This window comes from Nyctibius grandis, chromosome Z, assembly GCF_013368605.1.
Source record: "Nyctibius grandis isolate bNycGra1 chromosome Z, bNycGra1.pri, whole genome shotgun sequence".
Taxonomy (NCBI): Eukaryota; Metazoa; Chordata; class Aves; order Nyctibiiformes; family Nyctibiidae; genus Nyctibius; species Nyctibius grandis.
This window is the reverse complement of record NC_090695.1, coordinates 96,690,781-96,714,854: the sequence shown is the minus strand read 5'-3', so window position 1 is coordinate 96,714,854 and position 24,074 is coordinate 96,690,781. Positions and strand designations below refer to the sequence as shown.

The window sequence follows — 24,074 nt, the reverse complement described above, 5'->3', positions numbered from 1 at the left end:
ACGGGGCACGGCCCTGGGGTGCACGCCAGGAAAACATGGGGGGGAAAAAAAAAACAACCCTCCCTGGTAGGTGGGAGCCTTCCCCAGCCCCCCGAGCAGCCCAAGCCCCGCACGCAGCCCCAGGGAGCTGCCTTCCCGTAAGGCAGGGGAGGCTGCGGAGGAGCCGTGCTGTACCAGGGCACAAGCCGTGCTAACGTACGTGGCCCAACCGGCTCCCGGGTCCTGCGGGAAGGAGGTGAAGGGTAACGTGAAGTTGCTGCGCACGGGATTTACCTATGGTAATGTGAACTTTCAGCGAGACTCACTGGCTGCTTTATCTTGTTGCCTCCTCGCGCTCAGACTTCAGTGGCTGCAGGGAAGAGCCTCTTCCGCAGCTTCGAAGGAACAGGGCAAAATAAAAAGATCTTACAAAATACTCGTTAGCAAAAGCACATTCACACGCTGTTACTGGTTCAGCACGAGGGACAAGCAGTATTTTACTGGCGTTTTTTTCTACCTTAAATAGCCTGATGAGCAACACCAATACTAAAACCTGCCTGGGAACTCTTCATTTTTCACCAGAAATGCCTCAAAACAGCATGGACAAAAGGTGAAAGGCTTCTGTGGAAGCCCTGCCTTCAGTAACCCTGAGAAAAGCCGTTTACAAAACCTCGCTGAAGACCTCGGCTTGTCTCCACGCAAGTTTTAACCTGACAATGTCCCTTTTACAGACTCCAAACCTGATGAATAATGCATGTCTGGGATAAACCAGAAATATAATATTCGCTAATGCTTACCGTAAGAGAGAAACAAGGACTGCAAATAAGTAATTTATTAACCCCAAACTGTGTTGCTGCTTGAACAGAGCACACACCTTGGCTTCCAGCCCCAAAAACACCAGCGGAAAGTTTGCTCTTGAGCCGTGGCAACAGCACGCCGAGGGCTGGCTGAGACCCCCTGCTCTCATCACACCTCCAGCACAAACATGCCTTGTCCTGGACTCGGGGAGATGCCAATGGGGGGGAAACACCCCTCAAGAGCAAGGCTGGGAGCTGCCACCCTCCTTCCCTCCTCCTCGGGAGGACAGGGGCGGTGGGAAGCCCACAACCCCACACTCATCCATGGCTCCGGCCGCTTTCTCAAGCATTCCAAAATTTGGCCGGAGCATCTTTTTGCAGCACCCCCCCTCCATGGCTGGACGCCCGCCTAATTGCGTATTTATTTATTTCTGCATTTTCCCAGCTCCCCGCACACACTGGCGCAGGGTGGGGGGGAAGCCAAGGCTGGCTCCCGAGGCAAGACCCAAATTAAAACGGGGAGGTGCAGCTCCCCCCATTCCCCGGAGGCTGGGAGGAAGCTGGGAAGCGGGTGGGAGAGGGGGGCAGGAAGGGGGGACGCCGGCGGCATCGCCCACCCCCTTTGCTTTGTGCGCGCGCTTGGGGAAATTAAAAATAGCTGCGTCCAAAGAGTGGCTGCGAGAGCCACAAAGAGCGTGTTGAGCGGAGGCAGCTGCAAGCTATTTGCTGCCCCCGGTAATCAGCATCTCGGCTTGCAGAGCCCCCCCCAGCCCCTTCCTCCTCTGCCAGAAGCCGCCGCTGCCTTTCTCCAACCCACATACGTCATGTCAACAATCAATGAATACAAGATCGCTGCCGGGAATAAAGGGGGAAGGCGCTCTGGTTTTTGGAGCAGCTTTGTTGCCGTGTTCGATTCACGCCCTCGTCCTCCTCTCTGAGCTGTCCCCGAGGGTTTTGCAGCACCGAATCCCCTCCCAGGCGAGGCCAGGAGACCCCCTGCCACCCCGCAGAGATGGGACCCTCGGTGGGAACAGGGATGTGCCAGCCATTGGGATGCTGCTTTTTCTAGGGATTCCTTTACACAATGGGAAAAGGGGTGTTATTGCCCAGCGTTACCCAACTGGTAGCCCACAGCCCACTGGTGGTCCTCGACAACCTCAGACAGTGGCCTGCAACAGGGCTGGAAAGAATTACAGAATCACAGAATCAATCAGGTTGGAAGAGCCCTCTGGGCTCATCGAGTCCAACCGTTGCCCTGACACCACCATGGCAACTAGACCAGGGCACTAAGTGCCACGTCCAGTCTTTTCTGCCCGTGCTCCCACCCGTCACTCGCTGCTGCGGTGTTTGGGGCCGTGGCTGGAGCGCGGTGTCTCGCTAGACATTTACGGCACGGTGGGACAAAAGGCAGGTCCGAGGCCACCGTGGAGGATGGGAACAGCAGCCAGGGCCCAAAGGGCTCGCAGGAGGGTAACCGTGTGCTCGGCAATGAGCTGTGTCATTTCACCCCCGGCTCTGACATCTGCGCTGCTAAACGCCGTCAGAGGCGGGTTTGATTTCTGCACTGAACCTTTTACAGCAGATCACGATTTTTCCTTCCCCCAGAGCCCACAGGCAGGCTGGAGGCCACGGCTATGGAGCCCAGGCTTCCAGAAGTCACGAGAAGAAACTCCAGCTGCTGCCAGCGCCTGTATCACTCTGCCTCCCATGAACTAAACACAATTTAAAATCCAGCTCATTTCCCTCACTGCTCTTGCACGTGTCTTCTGCACAAACGTCTTTGCTCGGTCTCAAGAGATGGCGGAGTAGGGAAAAAAGCAGAAAGGACAGAGCCGCTTGAACCTGTTCTTGTGGCTCAGCCTAAGAGCAATTCCAGCTTTGCAGCTCGCCTCGCAGAAGACAATAGGGGCTGTGTTGTTTCCAGGAAGGAAGCACCTGGGCCAGGTCATCAAAGCTGCTCGTTCATTAGGAGGTCGCAGGCTGTATGGAGCTCTCCCAACTCCGCTTTCATCCTCTCGCCTTCTGTTAACTCCCAAACCTCCCACCATGGACTGCTTCACACCAGGGACTCTCCAGCGTGGGTCCTGCAGGCACCAAACGCCCTTCTTGGGGGGCTTGGACGTGGACACCAGCATCCTCCATCCACGTTTGAGAAGACATGAACAGGAACAGTCACCTTGATCCACCTAAGCTCGCCATAAACCCAGGCACTTTTGGGGCCCCAGTGATGGTTCCTGGGCACAGACCCGGGTGCCAGGACTGGTGTTGGAGCCATCCCTGGTGTTGGAGCCATCCCTGAAGCCCTTCCCTGTTCCCTGTCCTCTCAGCCCCCACGAACCGCCCTTCTGCAGCTCAGCAGTTTTACTTCCCCAAACACCACACTAAACCAAACTAAAAGAGGTAAAATAGAAGAGGGTTGGGAATCATTCATGGAGGTGCCCACAGATGTTCTGACAGCAGGACCCACCTCCAGCAGCAACTGGGGCCAGACACTTTGAGAAGACAGAAAAGCGAAGACATGAACCCCCGCTGAAGCCACCGTTATGGGATCCCCACACCCAACCCCAGTAAACAAAATAACACTGGATCAACATCAAGTAAGACATTAATATTAGAAAGATCACATAGGAAGATCTGCGTATTCTCCCAACCTCTTCAAGGCTGCTTGGTCCTGGCTTCAGCGATGTCCTGGGGAATGAGTTCCCAGGGCTCCCTGTAGGTTCATGGACTTCCTTCCCCAAAAGCAGTATTGAAGATTAAACACAACAAATCCATCACAGATCTCCGAGATCTGTCGGGAACCACCAGCACTTGTGCTGTCTCTACATCTCCTGTAGAGCAATCACAAGGATGTGTTTTGTCCCCCATCCCTTGCACCCTGACTTCAGGTGTCCCTCTTCTGCCCAGCTCTCCTGGAGGAGAAAGGATCGCTGCTCCCCAATTATTCCCAACATTTCCTTACTTCTGCTGCATCACCTTTGAGATATGCACTGAACATCCCAGGTGAAACCTCCCCACAGATCACCTTCCACCCTGCTCCTCACCAAACCAGTTCTTTCCCCGGCTCTGCTGCCCATCGCTCCCATCCCAGCCAGCTCACATCCTGAATCCTTTCCCATCCACACCACGACCATGAATCCAAGAGCTCCTGGATGGAGCCATTTCCCCTCCATTGCATAGGGCACTATCGCCAGCATTCGCCGAGGTGACACACCACCTCTGGACCATCACAGGATGCGGCCATGCAAGGGGTCGTTTTCCCCCTCCATTGGGGTCAAACCGAAAACCAGAGGAACCAGGAAGAAATTCCTCCTGCTGCAAGACCACGACAGACCCACGCCCTGGAAAAACTCTGGGGTGGGGGTCCCTGCCACCCTCCGAGCCTCACACAGCCGCTCCCCTCCAGCCTTTCTGTTTCAGCTTGCTTTAAATTTGAAACACGTCTCGATCCAAGCCAAAAGCTTTTTATGCTAAACAGAAACTGAAAGTTTTGAAGATCTGGCAAACAGAGACACCGGCAAAATTGTGTCCGTGGGGGGAAACGCCGGGAACGGGGGGGTTTTAAAGCCTGGCGCTCCCACGGAGGAGGGGACGGGGAGAGCTGGGAAACATTTAAATGGCAAAACGTGTGGAAAAAGTAAGGACGGAGAGGCCAGGATGTTTAGGGTTCGTTTTTAATCCCTGCCAATGAATTTCCAATTCGTGCCAAGACTGAAGCAAACTCCTTTGATCTGAAAAGGAGGAGAAAAAACACATGCACAGATTCTCGGCTTCTTAAAAAATACAGATGACAAAGGAGGGAACCACGATGAAAATTAACACAGCGCAGCTCTGCTGATGGTGACGTTTTAAAATGCCCCTTTCTTCCAAATAAAGAGGATTTTGGAGGGAGGTTGATTAGGAAACAATAATTACATACATCTACGCATCACAGCATCCCTGCCTCCCTCTGATCCCCCACCAGCAGCCACCAACGCTTACACCGTTCTCCTTTTTTACCCATTTATCAATTCCTCCGGTTTCCGTGGCCGGGAGCGGGGCCTGGGGCCGTGCAGGGCTCCAGATGTGACCTGGCAGCCCTCTGCGTGGTGCCAGACCTCCCACCTCTGAGCTGGCCTCTCTTCTGCTATTTATACCCCAGGTCTGGGGGTCCCGATGCTCCCCTAACCACTGCCAGATGCTGGGTTGGCCTCGCTCTCCATCCCACCCCGGTCCCATCAGCTCTCGGCTCCCTCCTGACCTCCCTCCCAGCCACCGTGGGCTGCAGCAGGGACGTCTGCTCCATCCTACTGAGGTTCACACTATTACGACCCACCTAAGTTCCTCACTTAGGAGCAGGACTATCGTGCTGTGAGCCCAGGAAGGGTCTGCAACACCTCCACGGAGGATGTAACCACCCAGCCCCATACGCATGAGCAATCTCTGGCACAGAGTAGGTCAACTACTGGTTTAAGCATCCTCTTAGACCCCCCCCAAACAGCGGTCTTAATGCCTCCCCCCAGTTTTAGAAAGCAACTTAACTCCAGCAAATAAGGGGTAGGGTAGATGCAGGGCTCACAGCCCACCCTCCCGCTTCGCCCCGTCACGCTGGAAGGCACCAGGCATGGTGCGAGGCCAGTCTGTTGGAAGAAGGACACACCGTGCGCAGGGATGCTCCTCCTGATCCCCCGCGGGGGAGCTGGGAAAGCCCTTCCAGAAGAGGCTCTCGCCTTGGCGTTAGTTATCCACAACACCAGCAAGTCTGAGATGCTCCCAGGTGAGCCTGAATGTTGTCCTGCTTTCAAACCAGCATATCCACAAAGAAAAAAAAAAAATTAATAGTCTCGGGCAGCCACCGAAAGGAGGTGTGGTGGGATGGGAGAATACCTCCAGGGAGGAGGCAGCTCTCACCAGGGGCAAAGCACTGGCACAAATGCCAACCTCGTACAAAATCCAGCCCAAGGAAAGTGGCAGAGGAGTAAACTGATGCACGGAGACTAGGCCTGGCCCATGGACACATAATGAGTCATTCAGAAGCCAGGCTGGAGATCCAGACCCTCTCCCCTGAGCTGGATCCGTCCCCGGGCAGCGCTGAGGCCATCGCCCACCTGCAGGCCCAGGGAGGGACGGGACAGCACTCTCCATCCCTGCAGAACCCCTCCTGCGCACCCGCTGCCGCTCCACTACGTTCCCACGCAGCGGGGCTCTATTTATAGAGACCTCGGCCGCTAATTATAGATTGCGGCAATCAAAACAAAAGCAGGCCAATGCCCTGCACTTGCCACTCTCTGGCTCCATCCCCTTACCCCGGCACTATTTTTGTGGCAGCTCCCATACCTCAACCAAAACCTCCCGAACCGCCCCGGCACCGCAGTGCTGGGCTGCTCTCCCACTGCAGGAGCAGCGGTGGTTTCACTGGGGACCACAGGGCGCTTTACCAGGAGGACTAAGACCTTGCACAGCATGAGGCAACGTCCGAGGGTGCAGCTGCCAGCACCAGTTTGGGCATCTCCCCCCAGGCAGAGCGCACTGGGATGCGGCACCCAGGGGAGGTCCCCCCTCATCCCCTTGAGTGACTGAGCATGATCCCTCCCAGCCCAGGCAGGGCTGTTTCCCTACAGGCTGAGGACTTTATCCTCTCTAGTTTCAAATATCCTGAAGTATCACAGGTTTTAAGCTCTTTGGGTGACTCTTCCACCTCCAAAACAAGTCTTGGCTTAGGTTTTTTGGTAGGCTTTAGTCTCGCACTCTGTGTAAAGGGGAATCAGGGAACGCATCTCTTGGGAAAAGCAAGAAAGTGCCACAGGATTGGGGAGCAGATGGTGGCAAACGTCCTCAGACACATGCAATGCATCGGCTCATCCCCAAGCCTGTCTCTGGCTCCCTGCCACCCTCTTTCCTGCCTTCCCTCAACTCAACCTAAGAGCCGTTTCGCCATCCTCCAGCCGCTGCAGAGAAGCATCAACCCCTGTGCATCACCCAGCCCAGCATGGACGTTTATCAAACAGCAGGAGCAAGCCAGCGCCGAGGGGTAACCACAGTGGCTCAGCATGGGAAGGCAACCCCGAGCAATCACACAACCTCCACATCCACCCGCGGCTGGGAGGGAGGAATTTCTGCACGTCTGAGCAGGCTCGGCTTAGCCAGGGCTCGGCAGAGCCGGGAACGGCCGCTGGCACGCTCCCTGCAACAGGGAAGGGGATGTGCTCCGCTTGGCGTTCCCCGAGGCCAGGCAGGCTCCGGGTGCCAGCACGAGGCTGGGGCTACCGGCAGGAACAGCACCCAGTGTGAAAGGGGGAGAGCCCAGGGAGTGAGTCTGGCGGCTCAGCCTGGGTCCGAGGGGATGGAGCTCCACAGCCTGCGCACGTCCTCCCCATCGCAGCCAGCGTGCAGAACTGGTTTGGGTTTTCAGAGAGAAAATATGGCAGAGAAAGGACGGACAGACGGAAGGATGGACATACAGAAAGAAGGCGGCCAAGCAGGAGCACAGGCTCGGGATCAGCTCAGGGACACCCATGGGGAGGTCTCAGGAGGGGGCTGGGTGCCAGAGGGGTGCCTGGTGCCTGCTTGTCCCACCTTCTGCTAAGGGATTTCTGTGCCCAAAACGCTCCAATCTAACACCAAACTTGACCCACCCCACAGCAAAAGGCTCCTGTGCCCAAGGCTGCCCCGTCCCATGGCCTCTGTGTACCACAGCACCAATGTCTTTGGGGACCTCCCAAGGTCTCCCCAGGTCACGGCTGGGCTTCAAGCCACCCCTCCACATCCCACTGCTCTCCAGCCTCCCAGGAGCAAAACGCAGGGTCTCCCTGGCCAGGCACAGGAGCACCTCTGCTGCCACTGCCAGCCCGGGGCTGCCCTCCTGAGCCCACCCCTCCCACTTTTAATAAGAGCAGAAATTGCCAAACCCACAAAATTAATGTCTAACAGGTTCAAGGCAGAGCAATTCAATCCCCACTTGCAACCTCCTGGGAGGTCTCCAGCCAGCTGCTGCCTGGCTCCCAGCACACTGCAGAGGCTGCACCCGCGCCGAGGCCCCCATGGGACCCCCACCCGGTTCCTGGGGGGGACAACTGGGGCACAATGGGGGTAGATCATCCATGCACAGGCTGGAAAGTGGATCCCCCATGCAAAAAAACAGTGTCCCCGCTATGCGTGGGAGAGGCACCTCCTGGGCGAGGTCCCGGCCCCGTTACTCCTCCATGGCTGGCGGAGGTGGTGGGGACATGGCCAGGAGCTGGCACAGCCGGAGGGGTGGAGAGCTGCAGGCAGGGAGCAGGCGAGCACCTCGGGGGAGAAACCAGTGTCCCCCAGCAGACCAGCTGAGGGCTAACAATGGCACGGGCACTTGGTTCTGGCCTAAGGGGGCTGGGGGGTACTGGGATCAGGGTCCTGCTGGAGTGAAAACCTGCACTGTGATGGGCACATTACCCCCAGGGACCAGCAGAAAAGCTGTGCAGGAGTTACCTGATATCCTACAGATACAGCCTCCTGGTGCACAGGGAGTGAGCCCGGCCCTGCCACGGGGGACGGGGCGAGGGCAGGGCAATGCGGGGGCATCACAGGCTGCCGGAGGGGGGCCCCGGCCCTGCCAGCCAAGCTGGGCCAGCACCCGATGCAGAGGGGTCAGGGACTGGGGGGTTGGCAGAAAACAACTTCCCCCAAGGTCAAGCAGAGGACATGCCACAGGACACGCTCCCACATGTGGAAGATGGTCCCTATGCGTCCTTCCTCAGCCCCTCTGCCCTGCTCCTTCGTGGGCTGAGCAGCAACAAAAACCCCATTTCCTCCTGCTCGGGGGCTTTTCCTCCTGCCCCAGTCCGGCCCGCACGGCAGGGGATGCTCCGGTGCCACGGGCTGTGCCCAGCTATGGCCAGGCTACACCTTTAGCAGAGCCGGCGCAAACGGCAGCGTGGATCCCAGGCAGCGACGTGCTCCGCAGAAAGGTCAGCAGGGTATTTTTACACCATGTGTCAGACCCCGATGAGGAGGAGGGAGCAGTGACCATCTCCTCCATCTAAGGCCATGGCGAGGCCAGACTGAGCCGTCCCACCCTCTTCCCATGGGACCCATCGTACCACAAAGGGCCACGGGGCAGCGAGCCCCAGTGCCCTGTCCCAGCAGAGCTCTGATGGGTCTGGAGGGATGCAGGGACCCAGCAGCAGCCAAGGACAGGGTCCAGCACGGAGAGGTGCCAGCACGGTGGTACACTGTGCTGCCCAGGACACCAACCCATGCCACACATGCGCACATTCCCTTTTTGTTTGATTTTTTTTCCACTTTTTCTCTTCTCAAGGAGAAAAAGCCCAAGAGGTGCCCGGAGAACTGTGGGATGCTTCCTGTCCTCTGTGTGCTCTGTGGCACCACGGGGTCCGGAGGGCAGGGGCACTGCCCATCTCCTCCTGCCCAGAGACAGCAGCACCTGGGGCTGGTCAACCTCCTCAGGATGCAAAACATCCAAAAAAAAAAAAAAAGCCACCATTAAAAATTGCATTTCCCAACTTTGTTCCACCTCTCCTCAGATCAGGACATCTCCCTCCCCACCAGCCAGCTGCACACTGCTCTCCTGCCACTGTAGGACACGAAACACCAGCCCAGTGTGCTGCCAGGTTGCTGAGACACTAAAAATGTACTGAAAGCCTCCACCACTCCCGAGACGTTTAAATTATTTAGGGCACTTGGATCGACCCCAAGAAAAAATACAAACAAGGCATGAAACTCGAGCAACACTCGCTGTGCTGCCGTGCCCGCCCGCCCCACCGTGCCCTCGCAAGAGGCATCGGCAGAGGACCAAGGCACACCGCCCTCGCAGGGAGCCTCCCTGCATGTCCTGGCCCCATGTGTGCACACAATCTGCCCCGCATCCCAGCGCACCCGGCATCACAAGCCTCCTGTCCAGGTGGATCCCAGCCCATGGGCATCCACTGTGCCGGCACGCTCGACCCCAGGCACCCTCCCAGGGCCTCGCTGTAGCCAGGATAAGTCGGCAGCGCTGGGTGGTCATGGCAGGGCTGACCCCGCTGGGCTCAATGGCCCCACAGTGGACAAGAGGGTTTCCCTTCCTTTCATCTCCCCCCTCTCTGCTACCGAGGGGAGCGGTGCTGGCAGCGTGCCGCAGCTCCGGGGTGGGCAAGCAGTGGGAAGGTGTTCCAGCTGACCTACTTTCCATGGGCATCGCTAGGCAGAACCTCCTTCCCAGGCACTGCCAAGGCAATTCACCACCACCAAACCCCAGCTGGCACTAAAGAACAGGGCAGAAAGTAGGGGGTGGGACCTACACACCTCCAGAACACCCACCGTCCTCCGCAGACTGTCTGCCGAGCTCCCACGCAAACGCAGCCCAGCAGTAAGTCCAACCCAGAGAGCAAAACTCTTCACCAGTTTGGCAGAGACCTCCCCACACCGTGTACCAGGAGCATCACCCCAGGCTCCTCTGAGGGCAGCAGAGGTGGCCCCGGCTCTGCGGCACAGGCACCCCGATCCCCACAGCCTGAACGCGGCCGCACGCCTCCGCCCCGCAGCACTTACCATCTCGTCGAGGGCGTAGCGCAGCAGCCCGTGCTCGTAGAGGATGAAGAACCGACGCTGCCATTTCTGCAAGAGAAGACAGCGAGGTGGGTCACTGCAGCGCCCACCAGCCCCGGGGCCTCGCTGGGGGCACCGGAGCTGCACCCCACAAAGCTGGGGTGGAGAAAAGGCACTGAAACCCCTTCGTGGCAGGAGACTTGTGACAACAGGGCACAGGTCTCGCTGAGCACCGGACCACAGCTGCCAAAAAAGTAGGGGGGACCCCCCAACACTGTGGGGACAGTTCCTAAAAGGTGATGAATGTTGCAGAAGTATTTCTGCTCAGCCCCTCACGCCCCAAACCCAGCCGTCTGGCGTGCCGTGGGCTTTGCAAAGCAAGGCTCTGCCAGAGGTCTGCTCGCACCAGCCCACGTTGCTCAATGCTTATTTACTGCCTGGCTTTGGGGGCACCTAAGAAGAGGCTGTTTTGGGGTTGCTTCCCCACCCTGCTCCTCTCTGCAGTCAGAGAGACCCCAGGCTGGCCTGGTTTAACCACACAGCGGACAAAAATAACATGGGACAAAAGATTCCAGCTGCTAGGCTGGAACCAGGACTTTCCTTCTGCTCTCCCAAAGGATGCCCACAAGACCTGTCACTGCTCTCCAAGAGACCCATGACCTGCAGGACACCAGAAGGATCCCCCAACCAAGTGCTCCCAGCCCTCAGCTTCATCCTGCGTGGTCTGTCCCAGCACCCAGCACTGCAGGGTGACAGGGTGCCACACCAGACATCCCCCAGCAGTGCATCAGCTCGACTGGGATGGCAGCTGCACCTCCGGGGGTGGCACTGCCCAGGTGCTCCTGCCTCCCTGGCACTGCGCTGGCACCGCTGCTTCTGCAGCTGCACAGCAAACCACATTGGAGAACGGATCTGGCTGGAAAACTGCCTTTTTTTTTCGTGTGTGCCAGGTTGTTTTCAGCCAAGAGCAAAAACTGGTTGAGCAGGCTGAAATAAAAAAGGTCCCAGATTCATAGCCCCAGTGCAGCAATTCTTATCTCGCTTTTCTCGGCCCTTCGGGCAAAGTCCAAGGTGTTCGGGGACAAGCAAAACCACTGAGGATCCTGTGGACCTCCGCATGCCCCAACTTAGCAAGCAGCCTCTGCTCCAGGGGGGACCTGAGGGCCACGTCCCCACAATGTTGGGCTAGCGCAAGCCTGTGACTAGCTGTGACTCCAAATAATGACCCGTATATCCAAGGCTGAACTCAGAACCCAATTCTTGTTCACTCGGGAGAGACTTTTTTATTACCAGCAGCTCTGAGAGCATTTTGGCTGCATGACAGAGGGTTCACGGACCATTGCCATCCCTCCCACGCACAAGGCAGCCCTGTCCTGGCGGCCTCAGCTGTAAGTTCCCTGGAAGAGCAGCTCGAGGCCAGGCTGGGAGTCCACATCACAAGCCACCGGTGAAAGGCCATCAGCCTGGCCACGTCCTTCTGGGCCTCACACCTCGCAGGGCAGGAGAGTGGGGGATGTTCCGACCTCACATGATGCTGCTGCTTCTGCAATGCACGAGCAAACCCCTTTGGGCAGAGGTTGAGTGTGCCCTGCTCTGTCTGTGGGTCCCTGCTGCCAATGACTTCAGAGCTTCACAGGGCTATAGCAAACGGGGATCACCTCTCAGCGCCTTCCTTGCTGCAGGGCCTGCCTGATACAGGGGTATCTGCACGAGGGGATGGGATGCAGCCTCCCTCCTGGGCTCTGGACTTGCTCATGGTGAGCTGCAGAAAATTAAATAGTTATTTCCAAGCACCACCAAAGGGAAACTTGGTGCCTTGGTGATGGTCCCAGCACAGCTTAGAGCAGCACAGTCCACACCCCGCCAGCCTGAGAGCCTTCCTGTCCACGTGGCACGTGTCAGGCCAACCAGACGCCAACCCAAGCAGCATCAAAGCATCAAAAAGCAACAGCAACAAGGAATAAAACCACACGGACTGAGCCTGACCAGCACCCCAGCCTGCTGCCCAGCACAGGAGACCGCGCACCCAGGAGAAGGCATTCAAGCCTTGCTGCAGGAAACATCTCCCAGCTTCCTGGTTTGCACAAGGGGGTGGGTGCATAGAGGTGCCTGCAGCCGCCTCCATGGGCAGGGACAGGCCCTCGTCGCTCCTCCTGCCACCCCCACCCGCTGCACGGGGAGAGAGCATCTCTGCTTCGCTTACCCGGGAGCGATGGACGGGGTTGTCAAAGTCCGTTCCTTCCGGGGCCAGCAGCAGCCAGCCACCATAAATGGGTTTGGCCTGCAAAGAAATAGCAGAGAAACACATCAGGCACAGAGGAAACCATGGACCAGCACCACAGGGGATCAATGGTCAGGGACCACTGGAAACAGCACCAGGCCCCGGCACAAACGCAGCTGCACGAGTTCAGGCTCCTGCACACAGGCAAACTCAGCCCTGCCAGCGCAGGGAGCACGATGCTTGATGGCAGCCCGTGGCATTATAAACACTGTGTGCAAACGGGACCGAAATGAGGACTCGGGAGGAGGTAAAACCCCAGCCCCAAGCACAAAACTCAGCTGCTTCTGCATGGCATCGCACCGAGAGCACCAACCCCCCGGTACTGCCAAGCTGCAGAGCCCGTCCTCACAGACGGCTCTTCCCCTCGCCATCGGCAGCGTGCCTCTACTCCGAAGCAAAAACACACTCCGAAGGAGAGCTCGATGTTTTCCTTTTGTTAATTAAGAGAGGAAAAACTACCCAGCGCTGGCAGCTCTCCAGCTCGCAGCCGCTTCCCGTGCCGCGCACATCCAACAACCCTTTCCCCTGCCAGCCCGCTCCTCCCCACCAGCCGCTTCCAGCGGCCCGAGCACGCAGGAAGGTCAGAGCCAGGCGGAGGGAAACCAGCTCATTCAGCCAGCCGGGAAGAGAAAGGGAAAGAATACCCGGAAAGAAATGCCTTACAGCACTGCCACTTATCAGGGGAAAATATAAGTTCCACCAGGGTCTTTTCACCGGTGGTTTGGGCGCAGAAGCGGCCACCGTGAAGCACGCCCACGCCATGGCAAGCAGTGGGATGGGGATGGGCACCGGGCACGTCCTCCCCCGCAAAGTCCTACAGGCACCGCTCCTGCTGCCTGCCAAGCTGCAAACTATTAGCCAACCCCATTCCTGGCAAGGGCTGGGGCCAAATCCTGGTGCAAGAGCGGCGAGGCATTGCCACACCGGCGAGGCGGCTCCGCGGAGGTATCAGGACAGGCCAGGAGGGAGGAAACCCAGGGTAGATCCAGCTTTAGGAGCCCCTGAGCCCAGGGACGCTGGTTTCCACCACGAAACATCCGTGCAGGCCCAAGTGCCGCACAGAGACAAGGACACACGTTCCCAGCTCCTCTTGAAATTATTTGGTTAATCTTGTTGCTTTTATTCCCCCCCACCCCTTAAAGCTTAAAACTGTTTCCAATTCGGTACCTCCCTTCGATTCCTCCTGCCAGTTTCTGTGGTTTTGTAATGTTTAAAAAAAAAAAAAAAAGTTTCCCCTCTGGAAAAATCCCTGCAAACAATAGAAGAAACTGCCTATGCACCAAAAACTGTCAAATGCATGAAGCACTGAGTAAGCAAACTGGAAACAAGCTGGAGGAGCCCTTTTACTGTTTACAAAGCGAAAAGAAATAACAAAATCTCTTATCCCCCCCCCACAACGTGACATATCAGCTCTAGGTGTTGCCCTCCCAGCAGCTGGGAAAACACGATTTGAGAAGACCAACCTTCCTTCCTTCCCCCTCTCTTTAAAGGGGATTAAAAACAATGAAACTGGAGTGCTGGGAGTGGGATCCAACTCTGGGGAGTTGCTTCCCTCCCTCCCAGGGCACCCCTGCACCCGCCTGCTCCCACGAGCCTCACCGGCACAGAGGGGCACCCCGCAGCCCCCCGGTTCACCCAGGAGCCCCCCGCCCCACTCACCTGGGTGCCAGCGCCCTGCTCGCCCGTGGCCCCCATGCCGCCCGCTCTGCGCCCGGCCCCTCGCCGCCCACGCTGCCGGGGTGAGCCGTGCCCCGCCGCGCCCCGGCCCGCCCCGCGCCCCCACCCGCAGGCGCCCCGTGACGCATCCGTGCCCACGCCAAGGGAGGACTTTGGAGCGGGGGCTCCCAGCGCTCCCCGCCGTGCCAGGATGCCCGTGCCTGTGGCCTGGGCTTGCAATGGCCATTCCTAAATTTCTCTTCTGTTTTATGAAGGAAAAAGCAAAATTGCAAATAACTAAAAATCACAAAATCATGGAATGGTTTGGGTTGGAAGGGACCTTAAAGACCATCCAGTTCCAACCCCCCTGCCACAGGCAGGGACACCTTCCACCAGACCAGGTTGCTCCAAGCCCCATCCAACCTGGCCTTGAACATGCCAGGGAGGGGGCAGCCACAGCTTCTCTGGGCAACCTGGGCCAGAGTCTCACCACCCTCACAGCAAAGAATTTCTTCCTAATATCTCATCTAAATCTCCCCTCTTTCAGTTTAAAACCATTCCCCTTCGTCCTGTCACCACCCGCCCTTGTAAAAAGCCCCTCTCCCACCAGAGAGCCAGGAAGTGCCTTCAATGGGTCCCTGTGGCACGAAAGGGGGGTCCCCAAACTCCCACGATAGGCACCTGCGGTGAGCCCGGAGTCCAGTGCTCGAGAAGATATTGTGAGCAGCCTCCACCGCCCAGGAACAAGGAAGAGGATGACGGCGAAGGCAGGACGCAGCGTCCCCAACGCTTGGCACTGCCACGCCAAGGCAGCACCCCGAGGAGCCCTCAGCGGCGACGCTACAGGCAGCCGAGTTGCTTGCAGGGCTCAGCCCTCCTCTGTCCCCTGATCTTCCCCTCCACGTCCCAGCACAGTCCCTGGGCTCAACCCAGCAAAGCCCCACGAGCAAAATCTCTCCCCTATAGCACTGCAGCCCTCCAGCAGGGCCATCCCACGCCTCCCCGAGCACCCCAGCCCCCCCGAGCCCCCCGTGGGACAGGCAGCAGGCAAGTCCAAGTGCCACGCTGGGGATGAAATAACCATGAAACCCAAGCAGGGGACACCATCACCCAGGTCAGCAGCGACCAGCCTTAACCCAGTATCACCGGCACAAAGCCCTGCCCTACCTCAGCCTGGCTCACACCCCTCAGCAGACATTATTTTGCCCTCAACCACTCGAATTTTGGCTCGACTGACCATACAGAACGCACCGAGCACCTGAAATACGTGCCCTTAACATAGAGCATGGTAATTTCTTTACTGTCGTCATAAAAATACACCAGTGGGCTATACTTATCTCGGCAGAAGCGTCCCGTTTCAGATATTGAAACCAAAATAGCTGAAAGGTATGAATTAGAGCCAGCCAGCGTGGGCAGCCCGGTTCCACCCGCCAAGAGATGAACAACCAGCAATGCTTTTTAAAGCCAAACCAAAACGAGCTACTGCTAAAACCAAGCAAATGCCCACAGAGGTACAAGCCTAAATAAAATTAGTGCACGAAGTGTCTGAAATGAACCCACCACACCTGCATTGGAACGGCCCTGCTGAAGCGAGGTTTAAAATAAACCCGCTTGATGCCGCTGCGGGAGGTAGGTTCAGGGGAGCGTTACCGCACCAGGATGGAGCTGGAGCCGCACGTCGCTTCGCACCGGCTCGGCTTCCTCCGGAGAGCTCAGCAAGAGGAGGGAAACGCAACGCCCAGCACTGGGCAAGAGCTCAGAGCAAAAACTTCCCCCGTCCAAGCAGCTCTGTCCAATCTCGTGTTAAGGGACAGCGTTAGAGCAATCCCGGGGCTCCCAGGATGCCTTTGACCACGCAGAGCCCTGTCTGCTGCCTCCTGTGAGCTCTGGCGATGTCCGAAGGGCAGCTCCGGGTGGTTTCCCCGCAGGTAGCAGCCACGTGGGATGCTCGGGCGCTGGGCAGCTTTGCTTTTATCCAGAGGGTACCTGGCCGAAGGGTGAGCCACAAAACGATGTGGGAAGCAGAGCGGAGGGCAGCTGCTGGCAGGCTGGGGTGGGGTGGGGCGATGCTCACGGGGCGGGCAGGAAGAGGAGAGCCGGTTCCTCCGGCACGGCTCGCGGAGACGAAGCCAACCACCCGCCACCACCTTGGCCAGGAGGTGCCGAAGCCACTGCCTTGCCACACCAGGAGAGATCTGCCGGCACCTCGCCACCCAAAAAAGTGATGTAGCCACAGAGCCTTGCATGGGCACCACCGCACGGGAGGTACAGCCAGGCTGGAGCCCCACAGCGCCCGGTCCCGTCCCATCCCGTGGGACCGGCGGAGGCTGACTCAGGCAGAAACGCCCCCGCGTCACCGCTCCGCTTCCCGTCGCACCCCTGGGAACGCCCAGGTATCCCACCCATCCCGCCTCTGATCCTGCCCAGCCCTGCTCAGCTTCAGGGCCTGCCACTGGAGCTGTGCCATGGGTGTCCGCAGCCCCTCACCTGCCTCTCGGGTCGCTGCCCCGGCCACTGCATCCGTCCCCTCAGCCTGCACTGCATCAAGGGGCAGGACGCTGCCTCCAGCCCAGGGCCGGCGCTGGCAGCACGACGGGTGGGAGGAAGCGGAGAAGGAAGCGGCCCCAGCTCGGTTTACACGAAGCTGTCAAGCTGCTGCACTGATGCTGCCCAGGCACGGACAAACCACCCCACCCCAACCAGCTCCACCAGCACTGGGAACGCGATTCCCAGCATCGAAGGATGTGCAGAACCACTCAGCACTTTCCAAAGCCCAGGGTGATACAGGAACCCCTGCACATCCCCAGGGCTGCAGGGCAGAGAGGGCCCAGTCACCCAATTCCAGTGGGCAGGATGGTCACAGTAGGGTGACAGCCCACGGGGCTGGAGGTGGGCTGTGACACCAACCAGCACACCCGTTGGACAGGCTTTCACGCCTGCAGTGTTTTGTCAGTGGTACCTTCACCTCTTCCCCGACACACGCAAACCACGCAGCCAAGCAGGGTGCTCGGCAGCACGGAGCAGAGCCACACGGTGCCAGTCATGCGGTGCCTGCAGGAGCTCACTGCACGAGGTGCAACAGGAGAACTTTGCTGACATCCACATCTCCTCTTTGGGTCAGGGCTCAGGCCCGTGGCAGAGCAGCCGCATCCCCATGGGGGTGCCAGGATGCTGGGGTGGGCTGGAGATGCCCCTGCAGCCCAGTCCCCACCCACCGTGCTCCGAGGGAAGTCTGAATCCATCGCCGGGAGAGACTCCTGGCTCCGAGCGCGTGGCGGGAGGGATAATCTGTTTAGGCTGCCGGCAGGCGTAATCGGCCTGTCTCGGGTGGAGGCAGGGCTTGTTTTGTTCAGGCTTGGCAACTGAGCGGGAAGGGGGGAAAAAAACAGACCGTCGCAGCGGAGCTTTATCCTCTGCCTCCAATGCTGACTGCAGAGAGCCCTGTGCACCGGGGGAGCTGTGCCAGGGCTTCCCGCAGCCCTGCGAGAAAACAGCAGCCCCAGTCTGGCCCAGGCTGCGGGTGAACCCACGGTAACTCCCGTCCCATCACCTTTGTGGGTTTAGTCCTGATATTCACCAAAGCAGCGACGGCAGCGCCTCTGGGTACTCAGTAACACGGTCACAGCTCTCAGCTGGACCCACAAGAGACCATGGTCCCAGAGTAGAGACAACACAGTCACCGTCCCCTGTGCGCAGACTCTTGAACTGTTCAGGGCTCCTGGAGGCATGGACCCGTTACTGGCGCGGCTCAAGGGAAAAGTCACCGCAAACGCTGTGGTTGCAACCTCAGAAGAGGAAATCTGGGTGGTTTCAGCACCGCTCTGCTCTCGGTTTTGCACACCTTGGAGCCCGAGAGAACATCGCTGATGGGTGAGTCGGAGCAGCCGTCACCCGGCAGGAATGGGGAAGGTGTCACGGTGTTTGGGGAGGGAATGGGATGTGACCCCCAAGCAGGCTCTCCTGCCCACAGCGTGGCTTCTAGGAACTGAGACAGGCATCACTTAACACTGTGCATGCTCCCAGCAGGATGCTGCGTGAACCACGGGGGACCCTGCAGGGAGGCTCTGCAAACACCGCTGGGCAAACCCGCGCTCCGGCAGCAATCCCGAGGGCCGGGGCCACCAGCAGTTGAGCCGCTTACCTCTCGGCTTCCCTGCCCATACGGTGTTTCCCCTCTGCTGTATGTCACTTGGCCACAGGCAGCAGAGTGGGACCAAACCCCAGCGCAGGAGGCTGCTGTGCTGCCAGTGGGCACCCACAGCTTTCCCGGTGTGAAAGCACTCTCCACCCCTCAGCTCTGCATCCAGGCAGCTCCTCGCTGCCCCTGGGTTTGCTCCAAGCTCAGCTCCCTCCAGCCTGAGACCCTAGCAGCTCCTGGGGACAGCCATGGACACGTGGGGACAGCCCCCTCTCCATCCACCTCCCGCTCTCCTGCAAAAACACATTTGCAGGCACGAGCTGGCTGCTGCCGAAGCTGCAAACCGCCCAGGTGAGCTCTCACCACCAACACATCTCACCGTGCAGGCAGAGGCCAAACCAGACCAGACAGACCGGACCCAGCGCGTGAGGAGCACGAGGCACCGCAGGGCAGCTGGTGGGCACCGTGCACGGCACGGCACGGCCCGTCCGGCGCACCGGCAGCCCTCACCCAGCCACCGGCAAGCCCCAAAGAAAGGAGCTGCCCGGGCAGTTTGCTGCGTGGGCAGCGGGAGCGACCGGAGGAACGGGAAGGGGAAAGGTTGAATTCACCCTCCGTGCAAACAGCTGCTCTCCTTCTGCAAACACCCTGGCCCCAGCCCTGGGGCTGCGCTCGGGTCCATCAGCTGCCACCGGCTCGGGCAGTCGGAGCAAGAGCTGGAAGAGGCCGGCTGCAGTTTGCAGGGGCAGCAAAATGGAAGTGGGAAGGAACAGGCTTCCCGAGCCCAGCTCCCCCTCGCTGAGCAGCCCCCAAGCCCGGCGTGCCCCACAGCAAGCAGGCGTATCTAACCACCTCCCACGACAGGGCTTCCTCAGCACTCGGGAGAAGCCGCAACATCTCTCCAGAGTGCTGGAGAGGGGATTTATCACTTCCCCGGGTGCCGGAGCAGATAAGGTGCGGTGCCATGCAAAAAACCAGCAGCAAATAAGTGTGTAAAGGGGACGGTTCTCCAGCACCCAAAGGCACCTCCATGCCCCTTCCCTTAGGCCACGCGGAGGGTCAAGTGCACCCAAAGGTGACCCCGGCACCCAACCTCACGTCTCTCCCAAGCACCCGCTGCCCGCCCCAGCTCCTCTGGCCGTGCCCCCCACGTCCCTGCCCGCTGCAGCCGCTGATGGAGGCGGGTTTGACATTTACAGAGAATCTCCCCCTGTTCGGTCCTAATAATTAGTCAAGTACAGGCGGATTTTTGCAGCATGATACAAGCAGCCAGGAGCAGGGAATGCAAGCGCCGGGGCTGCTTTCCAGGAAACAAGGGGTTTTTCCTTCCCCGAGGAGCAGGGGGTGGAGGCAAAAGCGTGCCCAGGACATGATCCCCCACCCTACCGCCCTTCGGACAATGCACAGAGCCAGGACACGACCCCGGCCCAGGGCATCGCGGCCCCATCGACGCAATTTCCCAGAGCAAAGCCAAGGCTGTGACCCAACGCTGACACTCTCCGGCCTCGGGGCTGCTGGCTGTTCGGCGTCCAGAACAGTAGGGAAGTGATAATGTCCAAAGGAGAAGACATAAAAATAACCACCCCCTCGCTGCTGGGTAAGGGTGTCACAGGCCAGGGCAGGAGGAAGGACTGGGAAAAGTTTGCAAGCTCCATTTTCTAACTGGGTGGTCCCTCTGGGCATCCATGCCATGGTCTCAAAAAAAAAAAAAGAAAAAAGAAAAAAAGGCACTGGTAGCTGGAAAGACGTCCTCAAATTCCTCTATCTGTGCCAGTCCCCATGCCCCGAGAGAGCACACGCATGGAGAAAATTAAAAGCAACTGCTTTACACCCTGCTCGTCTTCCAATTCAGGCCAAGCGTAATTTTGAGGTTAATTCCCAGCCCGGTCCTGTCGTGGGGGGCTTCACCTTCCTCACAAGCCAAAGGCATGTGCACAGGCACGGCTCGGTCCAGGAGAGCAGGGACCCCCTGGGAACCCCCCCACGGCCCTGCGGAGCCCTGGGTGGCTTCTTTGGGAAGAGGGTCCCACTGGCTGGGCCGGCTTTGTCCCGGAGATGGAAGAGGGTCCCCGGGAAACCTCCATCCTCCCGGGCAGGCCCTGGGCAGCTGACCTCACACGAGGTTTGCAGGAGGTTAAAGGGGACCGTGCGGTGCCGGCGCAGGCCCACAGTGCCAGGACAGAGGGAATTCCCATGAAAAGGGAATTTCTCCCTTGCTGGGAAAGGGGCAGCGCCAGGCGAGCTGGCGACGGGTGGGTGGAGCAGCCAGGACAGAGCCACCAACAGCACCATGTCCGGACTACGGGCCAGATCCTGCTGGCACACAGGATCACAGGGCTCCGAGCGCCCACCCCGGGGCTCGGGTTCATCGGGGCAGACCCACAGCAACGGAGTTTCCCAAGGGGGGAGCAGACGCGGTGCCTGACCCAGTTTTTCCCATGCCATGCAGGCACCCCAGAAGGTCAAGCACAGGGTGTGGGGGGGGTCAGGGGCACATCACCTCCCACCTGCAGCCCTGAGGGGGGTGGCCAGGGCTCCACCGGGTGACGTAGCCACCCCAAGTCACACCAACCCCCGGCCAGCAGCACAGCCACGCACAAAAACAACTCGTGAACGCAGCGCTCCCGGGATTAGGGACTTAGCGTCCGCGCCGCCCTTTGAAGTTGGAAGCGCTAAGTCCGATTATTATTAGAGAGCTCCAGCTCATTAATCCTGATGTTTGGGGCTGGATTCCCCCCTCCCAGCCCCGTTCCTAATTCGCTTCCCGAGTACGACGGGAATCCACTACTACCACTAAATATTTGTAACTCTTTGCAAACACGCGCTGGTCTCTGTCCCGAGTGGCTCCAGCACCCCGGAGCACCCCGGGAAGCAGGAGGGGCATCTCCTAACACCCACACAGGTATTTTTATATAATAAAAATCCAAAAAAGACACGAGTGCGTAAGCGTGAAGTACCTTCACCTTTCCTGCAAGCCAAGTAGAAAGGTCAGATGACTCAAAAGGACTTTTCTAGCCTGACTCTAGGTAATCACCAACACGGTCTCTTGTCCGTGGGGCGAGGACGCGCTGAGCACAGAGCCCCCGTGCCGCAGTCTGGGATCCCCCCGACCCAAACCAAGCTTAAAAAAAAATAAAATTAAAAAGGCAAAGCAATTCAGAGCGGTTAAATGAACCGTTATTCCTGGGTGTGCTTCGCAGCGAGCACACCCCCACATCCAGGCAGGCTCCTCGCTGCAGCGCGGTGCCTCCTCCTCCGACAAGGGGCACGAATTCGGGGCGGTGGGGAAGTGCTGGGCCGGCCGTGGGCTCCTGAGTGCGGGGGGCTGCGTGTGTGCATCGCACGCTACCGGAGCCACCATCTTATCTGGGAAGCGGGATTACTTCACCCCAGCTGTGAGGGAGAAACCGAGCAGGACTGCGCCGTTTTCCCAACCGGAGCCCCTGTGCGGGGCCTGGATCGGGCCACGGGGCTGATCCCGTCCCCGCTGGAGCCGGCCATGGTGGCAGCCCCCCAGGGCCACCCGCCACCTCAACAGGAACAAAGCGAACGAGGAGCTGCCTGAAACACAGCTCTGGGCCCTGGGTCCCCAGGGAGGGCGGTGGGGGCAGACAGGCAGTACGGGGAGGGCAGCGTGCACAGCTTTGAACCCCCCCCAATAAAAATAAAATAACATCGCACCCGGGAGGCGGCGAAACCCCGGGCAGGGCAGCGGGAACGGGCCGGCCGGGAGCGGGGGGCTCTTCCCGAGCCCCCTCCGGGACGGCTCCTTTGTCTGGGCACGGCCGCGATGCTCCCCGCCGCCCGCCCCTTCCCGCACACACCACGGCATTTTTTCCAGTTACATTTTTTCCATATTAGCCCTCAGATTTCATTATGCCCCCCCCCCGCTCCCACCCCCCCAGCGAGTGCAGCAATATGTCTGATCTCATTGCCATAATAGGATCGGGAGCGGGGATGTCAGCCCCGGCCCAGAAAGGTGTGGGAGGAGGGAGGGCGGCCCTGCTCCCCGCACCCCAACACTGCAGACAGGCCCCCGCACCCCAAACACCCCCTGCTGCGGGTCCGCGGGCCTCCAGACCTGCGTCAGACCTGGGAGGAGGATGAGGAGGAGGAAGGCCCAGCCCTGGCAGCCCCCCAGCCTGTCCGCGCAAGGCCCTCACCGGGAAGGGGCATGCGCCGCCTTCCCGTCCCCCCAGGAAAGCGGGGGGCTATGGGGTGGGGAGCTGTGCCCAGCACGTCCAGGAGGGGATGGTTTGTTTGCAGAAGAGTTTTTGCTGGGACTTTTGGGATCTCCCAATGGAGCCCACAGGATCCCTCCCTACCCGCTGCCACCCACCCCAAGAGGGGTCGGGATCACCCCAAGTGCAGGTGCCGGCCCCTAAATGGCCTCAGGAAAGGGTTGAAGCTCCAGGTGATCCCACAGGAGGTGGCACTGGGGTGCGCCATGGCCTAAGGGACCAGTGGGCACTGTGGGGATGCTGGGTGCCCCGTGGGCCACCTGGGTATCTGTGGGGTCAGCAGGCCTGCCATGGTACCCCTGGGCAACCTATGGGACCAGAGAGCACCCATGGGACTCCTGAACACCCCATGGGATTCATGGACACCTGTGGGTCCCTGTGTTATCCATGTGGTAAACAGGCACTCCATGGCATCCCACAGCACCCATGGGGTCAGCAGGCACCCTGTGGGACCCCTGGACACCCTACAGGACCAAGGAGCACCCACGGGGCTCCTGAACACCCCATGGGATTCACAGATACCTGTGGGTCCCTGTGCTACCCGTGGGGTCAGCAGGCACCCCATGGGACCCCACACCATCCCTGACAGCCCACACGTATCTACGTGATCAACAGGAACCTGTGCTAACCATGGGGCCAGCAGGCACCCATGGGACCACAGGACATTCATGGGACCCTATACTATCCATAGGATCCTGGACTATCCATGGGGGCACCCCTGGGACCCTATGCTACCCTGCGGACCCTGAGGTACCCACGGGGCTCTACACCACCCACGGGACCCCGAGCTACCCACGGGGCCAGCAGACACCCCAGGGGGACCCAGGGCGCCCTGGGGCCGCACGCGTAGGGGCGGGCCATAGGCGGGGCCCCGGGGCGGATTTTGGGGGGAAAACAGGGGTTTTGGGGAAGGTCCCACCTGGTTGAGGTCCTCGTCGTTGAGCAGGTGGGACTCGCGGGGCTTGAAGCAGTTCTGGCACTTGCTCTTGTTGAAGATGTTGGCCTGGAACTTCCTGCAGGGGTTGTCCTTGGCGGCCATGGCGCGCCCCGCGCCCGCTGCGCGCCCGCTCAGCGCCCCGCGGAGCGCCCGCCCGCCGCCGCCGCGCCCATCGCCGCCCCGCGCCCGCCCTCTCCGCGGGCCGCGGCCTCCGCCCGGCGCCTGCCGAGCGCGGCGGGGAGCCTCAAAAAGGGGAAAAAAAAACCAAACACCAAACCAAAACCAACAAATAGATAAAATTAAAAGCGGGGACGGGAGCAAAGTGCACGGCGGCCGCCTCCGCTGCGGCTCAGCGGGCGCGCATGGCGGAGGGGCGCGCAAGGGCCACGGTGCCCCCGCCCTGCGGGGCTGGGCTGGGCGGTGCCGGGCGGCGCGGCGCGGGCCCCGCTGGCTCCGGTGCGGCGCTGGGTGCTCGGTGGCGGTGCTCGGTGCCCGGCGCTGCGGGTGCCGCTGCCGACTGCGCCGCCCGCAAAGTTTCCAG

General features: G+C 59.6%; 1 protein-coding gene across 3 annotated transcripts in view; it reads right to left on the bottom strand.

Moving 5' to 3' along the window:
- The window catches only part of MPRIP (myosin phosphatase Rho interacting protein), a 78,486-nt gene extending 54,798 nt beyond the window's left edge, over positions 1-23,688 (bottom strand). For all 3 annotated transcript variants that reach the window (XM_068422235.1, XM_068422234.1, XM_068422236.1), the window contains exons 1-3: positions 23,516-23,688; positions 12,484-12,561; positions 10,284-10,349 (exon numbers count right to left, since the gene is read on the bottom strand). In XM_068422235.1, the coding sequence (XP_068278336.1) occupies positions 10,284-10,349; positions 12,484-12,561; positions 23,516-23,635 (264 nt within the window). In that variant the 5' untranslated portion in view covers positions 23,636-23,688. The remainder of the gene's footprint in view (positions 1-10,283; positions 10,350-12,483; positions 12,562-23,515) is intronic.
- Positions 23,689-24,074: the final 386 nt, after the last annotated feature.